The sequence below is a fragment of the Manacus candei genome, unplaced genomic scaffold, assembly GCF_025592945.1.
Source record: "Manacus candei isolate 608988 ecotype Guabito, Panama unplaced genomic scaffold, ASM2559294v1 h1tg000014l, whole genome shotgun sequence".
In the NCBI taxonomy this organism is placed as follows: Eukaryota; Metazoa; Chordata; class Aves; order Passeriformes; family Pipridae; genus Manacus; species Manacus candei.
The window spans coordinates 56,795,686-56,809,640 of record NW_026138062.1 but is presented as its reverse complement, the minus strand read 5'-3'; the positions used below and the strand labels follow the sequence as shown (position 1 = coordinate 56,809,640).

At 45.2% G+C, this 13,955-nt stretch overlaps 1 protein-coding gene across 1 annotated transcript in view; it reads right to left on the bottom strand.

Annotated features, from left to right (window-relative positions):
• Nucleotides 1-312: 312 nt before the first annotated feature.
• LOC127467560 (uncharacterized) overlaps nt 313-13,955 on the bottom strand; it is a 15,959-nt gene continuing 2,316 nt past the window's right edge. The window contains exons 4-20 of the mRNA XM_051779662.1: nt 12,845-12,985; nt 11,854-11,916; nt 10,584-10,704; nt 10,066-10,158; nt 8,849-9,009; nt 7,660-7,745; nt 7,361-7,444; nt 6,059-6,121; nt 5,845-5,922; nt 5,664-5,752; nt 4,945-4,981; nt 3,559-3,707; nt 3,281-3,343; nt 2,902-2,977; nt 2,188-2,272; nt 1,918-2,005; nt 313-1,359 (exon numbers count right to left, since the gene is read on the bottom strand). Of these exons, the coding sequence (XP_051635622.1) occupies nt 1,249-1,359; nt 1,918-2,005; nt 2,188-2,272; nt 2,902-2,977; nt 3,281-3,343; nt 3,559-3,707; nt 4,945-4,981; nt 5,664-5,752; nt 5,845-5,922; nt 6,059-6,121; nt 7,361-7,444; nt 7,660-7,745; nt 8,849-9,009; nt 10,066-10,158; nt 10,584-10,704; nt 11,854-11,916; nt 12,845-12,985 (1,588 nt within the window). The 3' untranslated portion in view covers nt 313-1,248. The remainder of the gene's footprint in view (nt 1,360-1,917; nt 2,006-2,187; nt 2,273-2,901; nt 2,978-3,280; nt 3,344-3,558; nt 3,708-4,944; nt 4,982-5,663; nt 5,753-5,844; nt 5,923-6,058; nt 6,122-7,360; nt 7,445-7,659; nt 7,746-8,848; nt 9,010-10,065; nt 10,159-10,583; nt 10,705-11,853; nt 11,917-12,844; nt 12,986-13,955) is intronic.

Sequence of the window (13,955 nt, the reverse complement as noted above, 5' to 3'; positions counted from 1 at the left end):
CCCTGAAATGAACGCAAATGCTTAGGTTTAGTTGCTCCTAGGCCTTTTCTTCTTTCATGTGGCCCTAGTGCTGCTGTTGGGACACAGGTACTCTTGAACCTACAGCCTGAAGCCTTTCAGTAAAACACAATACTGTGGCTTAGAGCCATGCCATGCTTTATGTAGTAATCCATGTCTTAATTCTACTGTGATTACTTCAGGAAGTACTTTTGGGATAAGAGAAGGCTGGCATCTTATCTAGAGCAGGCTCTTTGCTGCACGTGGCTTTGTGCAACACTTTCTTGCATCCAGCCTCAACTTTTGCAGTAGCTCAGTAGCATTTCCTACAAATTTCATCTGTTTCTAATAGCTGCCTCAGCACTCTTAGAACAGTACTTTCTCTGCATTATCAAGTAGTTTCTCCCGTTTGGACATCTAAATGATAGTAGGTTTATACTCAAGCAACCAGCGGGAGAAAAGAGACTCTCCAGGTCTTAGCTTGGGAAAGAGAGATGTGCAAAGGAAAGCCAGAACCTTGAAACAGGGGTTTGGGTCAGAGTTAATGAGGGTTCCTGCTCTGATTTTTCCTGCTCTGATTTTTCCTTCCCTTCCATGCAAGGCTGAGGGCAGGCAGGACTCTCAGGCAGTGAGCACACCCACAGTGTTGGCAGTATGAGGGACAAGCACAGTGACACTTCCGTACCTATGGGATTTCTGCTTTGCTCTGAGGGACTAAGTACAGGGCCAAAACAAACACTGCCTGATTGCAGGTGTGTTAAGAGCCTCCTCATTCCAGGAGAGCTAGGCATTATTCGCTGCCCTTCCCCTTCAAAAACAGGACCTTTGTTATATCCTAGAGCAGGAGAAGTTCCATTGGAAGGTTTAAGGCCTAGAGATTGTACCTTTCCATGTACAGTAGTATGAACTACCTGCGTGCAGTCCTGTAGATGCAATTGTCTTCCATCTGTACACAGGACCCCTACGTGGGAAGAAATTGTAGAAGATAGTTGCAGCTTCCCCTGCAAAAACAAAGCAAGGAACTAGCACAGTTGGCCTCCCCAGTATAAACTAGGCCATCTGACAAGCAGGAAGCAGAAATTGTGTCTGCTCAGCATCAGTGCCTGCTTAGATCAGTGGTTCATCCCCATTCCTCAAATGAGCCTGCTACTAAGCCTTTCAGATAAACATTGAAAACAAGTCCACTCTTAATACTTGGTCAGGTCAGACTAGGGAAAAAAAAAAGACTTAATCCCCAACTTGGTCACTCTGTCATGCGAGGATGTCATAATAAATGGATGGTTTTTTGGTCTGGGAACGAAACTGCTCTAGCTTTAGGCCAATCCTCAGAAGAACAGCTTCATCCCACCATTTTGCCATGACCTGGGAGAAGATGAGAGAAGGAGAGAGTCAAAGGAGGGGAGAAAAACCACAAAGCAGCAGCATCACATATAGACACTCTTGAAAGCCCCAGAATACATAACAGAAAACAGAATTTCCCTCCCACCCCCCCAACAGCACAAAAAGACAAGTTTTCCCCTTTTACCCCAGTAAGTATGACATCACTGTGTTTGGGATAAAGGCAGCTGTGTGACTTCCAATTGCAAGACAGGGACATTTCCATTACATAAGACCCATTTCAAGAGGGAAGGACTTAAAGGAAATGAGAAATAAGAGAGGAAAGAGTAGTGGCAAATATTGGGTACTGATGCAAGTAGCCAGGGAAAGAAATCTATCTCAGAGATACCTGAAGAGTCCCTCTGCCCTTCAGGAGCGAGTTACTCTGAGGCAAATCACCCACAAGTTAAAACTTCTATTTCTAGTAGCTGCCAACTCCTCAAATGAGCTGTGTGGAACAGCAGGAACCTGGTTATAAGTGGCTCAGGACAAATCCATCTGGGGATTTTGTGACCCAGTTTTCAACAAAAATCCAGTACTTGCCTGGAGGTTGATAGGAAGCCCAGCAGTAGAATATCCAATGGGGACCACAATGCCTGGTATCCCAGTGAAGTTACCAAGCTGCATGAACCTGGGGGGAAAAGCTGTAATCAGCATTCTTGACTTGGGACAGCAGCAAATTCATCCTTTCTTGGGAGAGGCAGCTAGCACTAATCTCTCCTGCCTTACAGCCTGAGCTTCTTCAGTTGGTGCAGCTAGTCTCCAGCTGTTCCCAAACTTTTGTTTTTGTACTGCAAGTAACATTGTTCTTACCTCATGGACCGGACTGTGAAGGACGTATCGCTGCTCCCAGTCAAGAGGTCAGATTCATAAATTCTTGGGGCAGTGCAAGGAACAGCTGTGGAGGAATCACAAAATGACTGTAATGAAAAGGGACCTCAAAGAAGTCATCCTGTCTAACCTTCTGACTCAAGAATGGTCAGCTAGCTCAGGTTTCCCAGGACCATGTCCAAATGGCTTTTGAATATTCCCAGGGATGAGGATTCCACAGGCTCTCTGGGCAACCTGATGCAGTGCTTAAAGAGCAAAAGAAGAGTCAGACAGTGGGCAATCTTTAAGAACAGCTCAGTTCACTAAAGCCACATGTTTGATATCACAGTGGTGATGCAAACTCATGCAAGTTGCTGGGATTTACGAATAAAGCAGATAGCTTGTATTTAGAGCAAGAACACTGCATACATAAGTACATATCCAGTCCCTCCTGTGCATATGTGCTGGCTCTATAGCTCCTGTCTCAAGCACCAAGGGGGAATTTGTCATTGCCATGGATACAACCAGTAAATCTAGAAATACGCAGCAGTCTTTCTAACCAGGCTGCATTATCCTCTAAAGGCTTGAGGCACAGCAAAGTATTTGCACAGAAGTCATACTCTTAAAAACTGAGGTGGGAAAGTTAATGGAGTGACTGTTCTTAAAAGGCACCACAGAGCTGTTGGGGACTGGCTCTTTGGCCCAGAATGGCAATACCTGGTGTAAGGATACAGTTCACAGTGCTGAAGATCTCTCGCAAAAATCCCATGCTCCGAGTTCTCTGCCGATTTGCCTGCAAGCAGAGAGAACAGTGTCTGACCAGAACCTCTTGGTTCACGAGGCTCATGTTTGATGTTGACAGACTGCCCATTAGAGCCTCTACCTTTGCAAGACACCGTTCCTGCAATCTGGAATCACGATGCAGGACAGGTGGCATGTCCTCTGTGGTGCCCCACCATTCAGCATGCTGTCACAGCTGAGAGCAGTTAGAGCTGGGTGACATCTTCCCACGTGTATGGGGAAGTTAAGCCTCTACCCCACCTGTAAAATTTCACTGTGTACCTCCCTTCAGCCTTCACCACACTGTGTTCCTTACCGTAATATAATCCAGAGCTGTGAACTGGCAAGCCAAGGCCAGGTTAGCCCGAGTGTCCAAATTCTGAAATAAAAAACACTGATCAAGGTTCTGCTTGCCAGAAACTGAATTGTGACAGCCCAGGAGTTCTCTTCCAGGTCTGTTCTCCTGTACTGGTAGTCATCCAACAGGTAGTTTGTCATAGAAGAAGGAGAGCCTCAGGTTTCTCACTGACATGATATTTGTGCTGCATCAGCCCAGGACAACTACTGCCATTGCTCCAAGTTGCTACTACTTACCATTTCCTGGAAATGTTTATTGAAGTCAGGTTGCAGGAAGTCTCTCATCTCACTGAGAATGCAGATTACATGTGCTACTCGAGCTTCCTCCATCTCCGGAAGAGAGACTTCAACCACACTGGCTCCCAAACTCTGCAGGTGCTCCACCGCTGTGTACAGAACAGGTAAAGCACAGACAGCATCCCTGAGTTCACCAGGCTGCACAGAAGGGCTGCAAATCTACAACCCCTTGCCAAATTAGAGACCCCCACAGGCCACAAGCACCTTCAGTGCACCACGTGGCATGCAGGCTGCTGCAGCTGCTTCTCACAGGTAAAAGCTTAAGGAGATCTCAGTATTCCAACGGGGCAGGGGCAGGGGCTTGCCCACAGGTTCCTAACTTAGCAGCTATAGGACAAGTTCACTCTCTCCCTCCAGCCCCTCAGTTAAGCCAAAGAGTAAAAGGTGGACTGCCAATGCTTCCCTGAGCACTTCACATGACCACTATTCTATTAGCATGAAGTGATTATTTAGCATCATGAGATTTCCATTCAGAGCTTCTTCTGAACCATAATGGTGGAGGAACCTGGGAGATACTCAAGAGACCAGGTCAACAGTACAGGGTCACTAAATCCTGATGCATTTTAACAAGGCTGAACATCAAAACTTTAGGAAAAGTGAATCTTTTGCAGTCTAAAAAGAATCCTTTCTTTGACTCCAACTTATTCATAAATACATACCCAAGCTTGCCTATTTCACTGGCCTATGGTGCAGCTCTCCTAAGAAAATACTATAGAAGTGTGTCTTTGGAAATAAGGAGACTGCAGAAAATCCAGGCAAAGCCTGAATACTGTGAACTATCTCAGCTCCAATGCACAGGAGGCCAACTACTATACCAACCATTGTAGTCCTTCTCCCCCATCCCCAAATACTCTCCAGAGTCAATTTTACTTAGTCTAAACTCTGACAAAGCCACTCTAAAGGCACCATTTGGCTGCTTTCAAGGAAATGCCACAGGACTGGATACATCACAAAGACTTAGCACTGTCTTACTATTGAGTATTATGTTGTGAAACAAGGCCCTCCCTTAAAAGTCTTTTACCATTAAAGCTTGCAGAGTAAGTATTACTGAGCACAGATCTGTCTTTATACAGACAGAGGCTGAGCACACTGGACTGCATTCTTCCATTGTAATCCGACAAGCCTACAACCGCTGAGATTTTTAACCCTCAGCAGTCAGGAGGGCTTCCCCAACACAAAGCTACTGCTGTTTGTCCAGCCAGACCCCTTTAAGCAACTATCTTTAAGGACTTGAGGAGAGGTCTTTTTAATGCACAGATAAAAGGAGCACCAAGTGATACCATAACATCAGGCAGAATAAGAGACTTACAGACTTTTCCTCTTTACCTTTCTCGCAGATGGACAGGACTTCAGCATCACATGCCTAAAGAATAAGAGGAAAGAACTAAGTAGACTTTAATAAGTGCCCTCCTCTTGGTAAGCACACTCACCAGGACTTCGGTCCTTATGGTGCCTTCCTCGTTCCTGTCCCTAATGGTAATGAAACAGCCCTCCAGACTGCCTTAGGCCACCTGCTCCAAGAGAACAGCTTGCAGCTCACACCCCAAGGAAAAGGAAATATCATCTTTTCCTCCTCTGCACAGTGGCAGAGCCAGTAAGTCTTTTTTTTCCTCCAGGGAAGAATTCTGAGAACATTTGTGGGGTTGCATTACAATTGCCAAGCAGTACTAGCTTGCAAGCCCAGTTTCTACGCTGGCACTCAGCAGCTACAGCATTGTCACCAAGCAGATACACTAATTTTCCTCATTTGATTTTAAACTAACTGCCATTCATAATGAGTTCAGAATCATTTTCTTCAATAGAATCAGCAATGTGAGGAAGCATACTGCCATCAACCGTAGTTGTTACCTTTGCTCATGTCTCCAACAGACTTTTCAAAAGGCTGCCTTAGAAAAAAATTTACCCATGTTGCTGTTTTCACACAGGCTATATTATCTTCTGACTATGGACTAAATATGAGAAGCTCTAATGATGACAGGCAAGAGAACATCGTATTCCTTTAAAATCTCATTTTGCAAAGCAGCAGAGTGAGATAGAATAGGCACCTTAAAAAATGTCCAGTCCACTCCCAGATTTAAGCCTTTCAGGTCAGGAGCACACATATCAGATAGGGTTGCTTTGGGCTGTTTTAGTCCTGCGGGGAACAAAGAAGAGTTCCTCCTTTTAACTAGGATGCCTCTAGGAAGACAGAGCATCTGGGTTCAGGGGCGGAGAGGGCTCACCTACCATATGGATAGAGTGGGTCTGGCTCAGCAAGGATACTGTAAACAATGGCTGCATCTGCTACTGATGTACAGATAGGGCCTGTAAAAGACAGATCAGTTATAAAAATGTGACAAGGTAAATATACCTTCCTCCCAAGATGATTTGTAGGTACAGATTGCCTCCCCTGTGAGAAGACCACATCAAGGTCCCTGAAGTGGAGCACAAGTCCTCTTACCTACACTGACTGTGGAGTAGGAGAGTGGCAAGCTGCCATGACAACTGATGCGCCCAAATGTACCTAGAAGAACAAGAAAAGGGCAGTTAGCTAGATATCAGCAGTGACAGGGAAAAGCTGACCAGATGGCTCTGGTGCACCCAGTCAGTAAACAACCTACCCCTGCCAGTCACTTTTATGTCTACTGTTTCAGGGTCCAGTCACTCATCCTTCAGTATCCTGTTCTGCTGACCATGATCTGACTCATCAGTGAAACAGATGCATTCAGTAAATAATGAAATGGGTTTCCCCCTAAGAAATTACTTAGTTGAGGGGAAACACGTGCAGGGACATTTTGGAATATACACATTTAAATATGCAGAAGCAGCATTTATGGTATGGAGGATGGAGATGCAGGAACAGGATTATCAACAGCAACAGACACCACCCCATGGGAGATGTCACCCACTTCACCAGTAAGACTTCATGCCTAACACCAGTTGTCTTCTGTGATTACTTGTATCGCCTTTCTGAGCAGTTAAATTTTTGTCATCATCATTATCTTCCTCAGATGAATCACCATTAGTGAAGTTGACCACATGCAAAGGATGGAAAGAGAGTAATGACTGAGTATCTGGTCTCAGATGAAGCAGCTGAGATACTTCAGCATGATAAACCATTCCCAAAAGCCAGCATCTCTTCCAAGTGACAACCCTGCCTCACCATGTTCCATGCTGTAGACACTGCCCTGTGCATTTCTTCTGTCCTCTGCACATTTTCCTTGATTATATTAATTCTTACTGCAAAAACTGCATTGCTACTCCTTGTAACACTGAGATAAGAGGGAATGGCTACATCCTGGTTTCATACAAGCGTATTACCAGGTTTTTAACTTTCCAGATACAAATCTGAGCAGCATCAGCCTCTCCATATAACTGGGGTGATGGCAACCTATCATGGGTGGTGATACTTTTCACCAGCTCAATACAGATACCCAACTATGTTGGGAACACCTCCCAGCACAGAAAGAAGAATGAAGAGGGGCGAGTGGATGAAAATGAAAAGCAGCATGCATACTTTGTTTACCATTTGACTTAAGTAAGTTGACTTAGTTAAGCTGAACGTCTGTTCAATAGCCAGTACAGACAATAATTCCATGCTGCCAGCCTAACCCGCATGCCTCCTGGGGTGTTACACTCCAGAGTTTCTCTGGTCAAGTTTTACTTGACAGGAATTAACAGACTGTGCCCAACTTGTTTGTGGCATTATGTCTGAAACACCAACCAAACAAACACACCCCCCTCCATGATTAAACAGCTCTACCTTTCAGCCCTACCACACCACAGAATGAAGCAGGAATCCTCACAGAGCCTCCTCCATCTGTGCCAATAGCCACCGGGCAGAGACCTACAAAAAACCCACACATTAGCCTGTGATCAGAGAGACATCATTTTTCCCTGTCCATTCTACCAGCAGCTGTAGCCAAGACAGCACAGAGAGCTCTCTGTTTAGCCAGGAGTTCCCTCCAGCTTCTAAACCCCCTCATAAAAACTAAATGCCTGAGGTCCCTTGGCTCAGGACCTTCCTCCCACCACCTCTGAGCTCCGTGTAGGACCACCTACCTGCTGCCACAGCTGCTGCTGACCCACTGGAGCTCCCACCTGTGAAGTGGTTAGGCTTGTAGGGATTCCTAGGGATCTTGTGGTACCTGAAGCAAAAACAGAGTGTTTAATCTTTTCCTAGGAAGGACTGCGTGCACTACAGTGCAGAAAAAGATCCAGAAACACAGCTCAGAGATTCTGATCTCTTGGTAAAGAGACATCATTTAATCTCAGAAAGAGCCATGTCCCTAGAAAACAGAAGGTAAAAAAGACTTCTGCCTCAAGAGTACAACCTTGTTAGTGTAAGCAGCCAATCCAAAAGAGACAGACACAAGGCAAGAGAAAAGATGCTGCTCCAGCTCTTCTGTCTGCAATGGCACCATGCCATTACTGCATGCCACAGGGCATTAAGCAATTCCAAAAGGTAGAGCAGTTGATGGCCAGCAATCCTTACAGATAAGCAAGTCATTATCCCCAGCTCTGCCCTTTATCTCAGAGCAGCAGCTCCCAAAGTCTCCAATCTGACCATGGCCTCCAGACACCAAAGAGGTCTGGCACGTGGCTGGGTATCCAGCCGACCTCACACAGTGAGGAAATGCCCTGGCATGCTGTTGCTGCAGAGGGGGAGCCCTAGTTCCATCTAGCTGCATGCGCATGAAGTGTGGCTCTACACAAGGCTTATCAAGGCCTTGAGAACCACTGCTTTGGAATTGCAGTTCTCATCGTGGCTACAGTGAAGAATTCTCAACAGTAAAGCAAATTCCAGTGAACCTCTTTTAGCTAGGAAACAAAACTGCTACGTTCTGAGACAACTGTACCTTTTTCTCACTGTTCTGGGCCTTCAGCCATTACTGTGGCTGAGCATTACATTACTATTTATTTGTTTTCTGTCATGGCTTTTGTCTACCATTCATCCTATAAATATTCACACCTCCAGGCCTGTAAGGCCTGGCAAACCAAGTTCCTTACTCAGCAGACAACACTCAGATCCTCTCCTTCCTTTGGTTTCAGGAGCCTTCAGGCTTCCACAGCTACTCTGACCCTCTAATCTACAATGTTGGGTTTTCATACCCCCAGGGTTCTCTCTGTATGGGATGTTTCCATCAGTTTTATTCTCACGTGCTTGCCCTTATTTTTGTATCCTTCCCAGTTCTGAACAGTCCTATAGGTATTTCTAGACTGGGGGAAGAGAGAGGAAAGGGATTTTTACCTATTAGGGTTGCATCCAGTTGTTCCAGTCCCTAGTTCATGCATGTTTGAGACCCCAATAATGATAGCCCCAGCCTCTCGCAACTTCTTGGCCACAGTAGCATCTTCTGTTTCTGGCTCTGTCCCAAGATACACTGTTCCCGCTCGGTGATGGTAAGGTACCTTAGCAAGAACACACCTTATTATTCATTCCAAAACCCTGGTACAGTGCACACATGCACATAAAACCCTGTGCATGCTGCACATGCACACTTCAACACCACAACAGATCTTAGACATTGGGACCCGTGGAGGTAAGGGCTAGGAAGCATCACTCTTCAGCTTGTCCTGTTTTGGTCTCTGTTAGGAGGGACACCTAACCCTGCAATATTTGGTCCTTCTCTCATGCAGAGGAGTCCTTTTCATACTGTGATACAGCAGAGCAGAAACATGTAGATGGTCTTAGTCTGCCTCTCTGCAGCAATGTGATTGCTATGCCCAAAGGTTGCAGAACAATCACCTTGGCCCCACAGCACACAGCTCCTTGTTCCATGTTTCTATGGACAGAGCTACAGCAATTCAGATCCGCAGTGCTTTGAAGCAAGGCATCAAGATTAGTCGAATGCCAAAATACCAGATGGACTTATTTCCAGGGTATGCTAAGAACTCTTCACTTCGAGGCAGCAGTAGAAGAATCTGTACATAAACGGGACTCCCACCCTACAGGTAGGTCTCTGCAGAGCCTACGACAGCCTGATGGCACTGCCAGGAGTATTTACTGGTAACTATTGTTGGGACCACAGGTAACAATCCTTGTCAGTAGGGATTTTCAAAATAACTTGCATATTTCTGACACATATATTTTAAGGTAAGGAGAGAGGGATGCTTTGCCAGTGGAGCAGAGTCAGCGCCCAAGAAACACAGACAGTTACACCCACCACTAGAGATGCTTTTATACATTCTCATTTCATCATATGACAGACCGCTTCCCACACCCACACCCTACTCCCTATGGATTCAAGAGATCGGTACAAGATATGGAACATGTCTGCTGTATGCAAGATCTGTCTTCAGCTTGCAAAAATTGTTAATCCTACTCATTGCAAACCCACATACTACCCCTTATTACAAACATATTCTCAGGCTTCTGCTGAGGAGTTGGCCTTAAAACCTTGTTGCAGTGAGTTGCCCAGGTTGACCACCTGCACCACGAACTGGCAGCTAGACAAGGAAACTCACCACTTTGAGCTCTTCTTTCAGACACACTGGGATGCCATCCAGATAAGACAGGGTACATTTATTCCTATAACGAGTAGTGGAGGCCTCAGCCATCTGCACAGAATAAAAAATCACCATGTGTTATATATACTTAGCTAAGCTGAAGGTCATCACCAATATCAGAATGGATACCAAAAATTACTTTCTCAGGCTTTTACTAAGCCAAATTATCAAAGTTTCTTTCTTCCACCATATGCTCGTGAGAAACTACTACTTGGAAGCATCTGTGCTAATGGATGCCACATAAGCACAGAAGTCCTGTTATAAACATAGTCATCCAGCAGAAACAGATTGCTTTAGTGCTACCTCTCTTTGCAGGAAGGAAAACAAACTTGTTTGTAACCCTCTAAACACAGAAGAAGGAAAAATGTACTTATTTTGCTGTGCAATGTATCAGCAGAAGAGCCTCTAACCCTTCCAATGGATACTACTGCTCTTGGGGTGGCAGAGGCCCCTTTCCTACCAGAGGCAGACATTACCAGCATTATTTGCTCCCGGTCCCACTGCACTATTGCTCTGAGCGGGGGCGTGGATTTGTCGCAGTCCTCCAGCACGGCAATGATGTTCTTGGCTACCTGAGATGGCGTCAGCTTCCCACTCCTACAGGACAGAAGAAGTCGGGACCTTGTTACAAGACCTCCCCACACCACACCCACACACAGGGTTTGTCTCCCATACAGCAACATGGCAGCTGTCACAGGTGTAAGCAAGAACTAGGTAAGAATCTCTGCGTGGTGATGATTTCAACACGGTTGACACCATCAAGACAGGAGATTCCCTTCCTTAAGGAGTGAATTTGCCTACACAGCATGTCCCCAGCCCTTAGAGTAGGGCAAGAGTTAGGAGAGTTACCAGATACTCCTGAATCATCAAATAAAAGAGATGAACAGGTGACAGCTTTACAGAGTTCTCAGGCTCCTGAAAGCTTGAAGTTATGAAACTGCCAGTTACCACGAGCTAAGACCAAGAGGCCAGGCCCCTTTATACAGGCTTCCCATTACAGAGAAGGGGCTCCCAGTAGTACAGTCATAACTCACCTTAAGAAACAGGCCTTCCCTGTCTCCTGGCAAAAGGCTGTGTTTCACCACAACCACACCTATCTCTGGCTGACACAAAAGTCAGGATGCACCTGTAACACCAGACTGCAGTGTCAGACTTCTGCTCTAAGGTCGCAGTTTGGTGGCAGAGGGGGCCCTTGAGGAACAAGTGCCAGGAGCACAAGAAGATTTATCTGAGCCTTCCACATCTGGCCCATGTCCCAGAGGCAAACAGGAATTACCAAGCAGCCAACAGCTCACAGAACCTCAGAGTCAGGAGTGTGCTTTCAGCCCCTTTCCAGCTGGACATATTTACTGAGTGTCACACTCAGAGGAGCACAAGGAGCTGGGGAACCAGGGGATTTACCAGAGACCCACAGTTTGTGCAACTTGCATAATCCAGATGAACTTTCATCTACTTCTCACTCATGTTTGAGCAAATAAGGTATGTAGAAATCTCTCAAGAGAAAACTGACAATAAGCCAAAGAAAATGGCATTTAAATATCCTTACAGGGCTTGTAAAGTTGTGCCAGCTCTCCCAGCTGACTTTCCTTCGTTATTCTACTAAAGGGAAAGAACAGCAGGGAGTGATGCTAAACAGTGGCACCTCAAGGACAATGCTAACAGATACCTAAAAGCTTGTGGAACAGTAGCAACCCACAGCAGGGGAACACATGGGACAGGTTGTTCCCAGACCACAATTTCACCTACCGGTAGCACTCCAGATAATCTTTGATCCCTTTGAAGCTAAACCCATTCCTAGCAGAATCAGACCTGCAAAGACAGGATTAAAGGAACAACAGTGAACCATCAAAGCCACCTCTGTTTAGACCTTAGCTTTCAGCATCACCATCCAATGTATGTTTGGGCATCACTCACTCACAGCACACCAGATGGCCAGCTGGCCTATGCATGGCAGCTAATACTGTCAGACTCTTTGCACATGTGCCAGACACCACATACGCTAAAGGTGCCACAGAAATAAGGGATTAGTCTTAGCAGTCATTAAACTGTTTGAAATGTGTTCCAGGTTTACATTTGCTACTCACCACTGCAATATTACAGACTAGCTGAAATATACTCATAAACCTACTCCCAGGACCTCTGTCACAGTTAGATCCAGAGACAGCCAGCAGCACATACGGTGTGTGGTGTGGGAAAAGGCACTACGCAGCACACACAAGGATACACATCAGCAAACTGCTTAAAAACCAGATGGCTCTACCACTTAAGCAATAGACCATTTCTCATCACTCACTAACAAAGCTAATTTCTTGTGCACATTTTTCTTTTAAAACCTGCATTCCTTTTCCCTTCCAAGCAACCCTGGTGTTCTCTTTGAGATTCCCTGCAGGCAAGAAACAGCACACCTGCAAACTCACTTAAAGGGATCTATACACTGGCTAGTCAATCACTAAGTGCATCTGCTCTAACAGTGCAAACAGGGCGCTGGCAAGGGCAGATTTTAGTCTCTCCCCAGCAGGCAGACTCCCTGCAGCCTGGAGAATTTTCACATTGCATGTAATTACTGGTGATTTATAAGGTGCAAAAGGAAAGATGACTGACAGCATTATTTGTTTTGTAAAGTGGCTGGGCATGGAAAAAACCCAAATCTAAATTACTGACAATGAGAGCTTCCCACTAATATAACAGTGCCAACACGTGTATTCTTCCACTTCACTCTTACACAACACATACTGACCTTGCATCTATCAGCTGCTTGATAACATCTGAAGTGCTTTTAGCCTCAGACTTGTCTCCTGTAACCTCTGCAGCAACCTCCGGGATAAACGTGGGATCTTCATGAATGTCAAGTGAACGCATAAGCGAGAAGTTGTTCAGTCTGAAAGAGAGAGAGTCATTGCCAGAGTCTGCAATCTCTACCATGACTAATTTTTCAGACTGTTCAGAAGGAACCTTACCCAAGAACACTTTGTGTTAGCAGTCTGCTTTCACAGCAGGGAGTGGCAACAGTTTCAACAGCTACAAGCTAATCTCTCTTACATCTTTCCTAAAGGCAGCATCAAATCTATTCTGCTTGCTTAACAAAGCCTCCTACCTCTTGACATAAGACCAGCCAGCCTCTGGGAAAGAAATGGCAAAATTTTTCGATTCACTTTAATTGGACATATCATACACAGACCAATAAAGATAGGGATGAAGAAGAAAATAAAAAGGGAAAGTAGTATAAACCATACATTCAACCACTAATCCTGTTAAAACAAGCACCTCTTCAGACTTTTCCATGACCTGCTTCAACATAGTTTGTTTGCAACCAAATACAACAGGGATTGCAGCATAAATCCATAGCTTGGAGCACATAAAGCGAGGAAATTAAGACCCTGTCACAGATATCCAGGAATGATCTGATGTATAACAGCAGTGACACTTGTCTGGGTTTGATTCACTCATAAAGCCCATGTCCAAATAAAATTCAGAGGTAACACATTTCTCAGTGTCCTGGAATCTGCATAGATGACCCTTAAAGTGATGGGCAAACTATGGGAACCAAGTGTGAGCCTGGAGTTCCTGACACCTCTTACCTGACAGGCTCTTTGTACAATGCACACTTGAAAGCAGTTTCTGAACAAAAACCTAAGTGTGAAAGAGGAAAGGCTGATCTAAAATAGTGAACATCTTTAAAAAGGACTTACTAAAATCTCTGAACTTTATGTCTGGCCTCATTTCCCCACTATTACTATTCTTTTACCACTATTGGTGATAAACACAGCATATTTGCACATCCACGACCTTTGAAAGAAAGACTATCCTTTAACAAAAGAGCAAAGGCAAAAAGACACAAAGGCAAATAA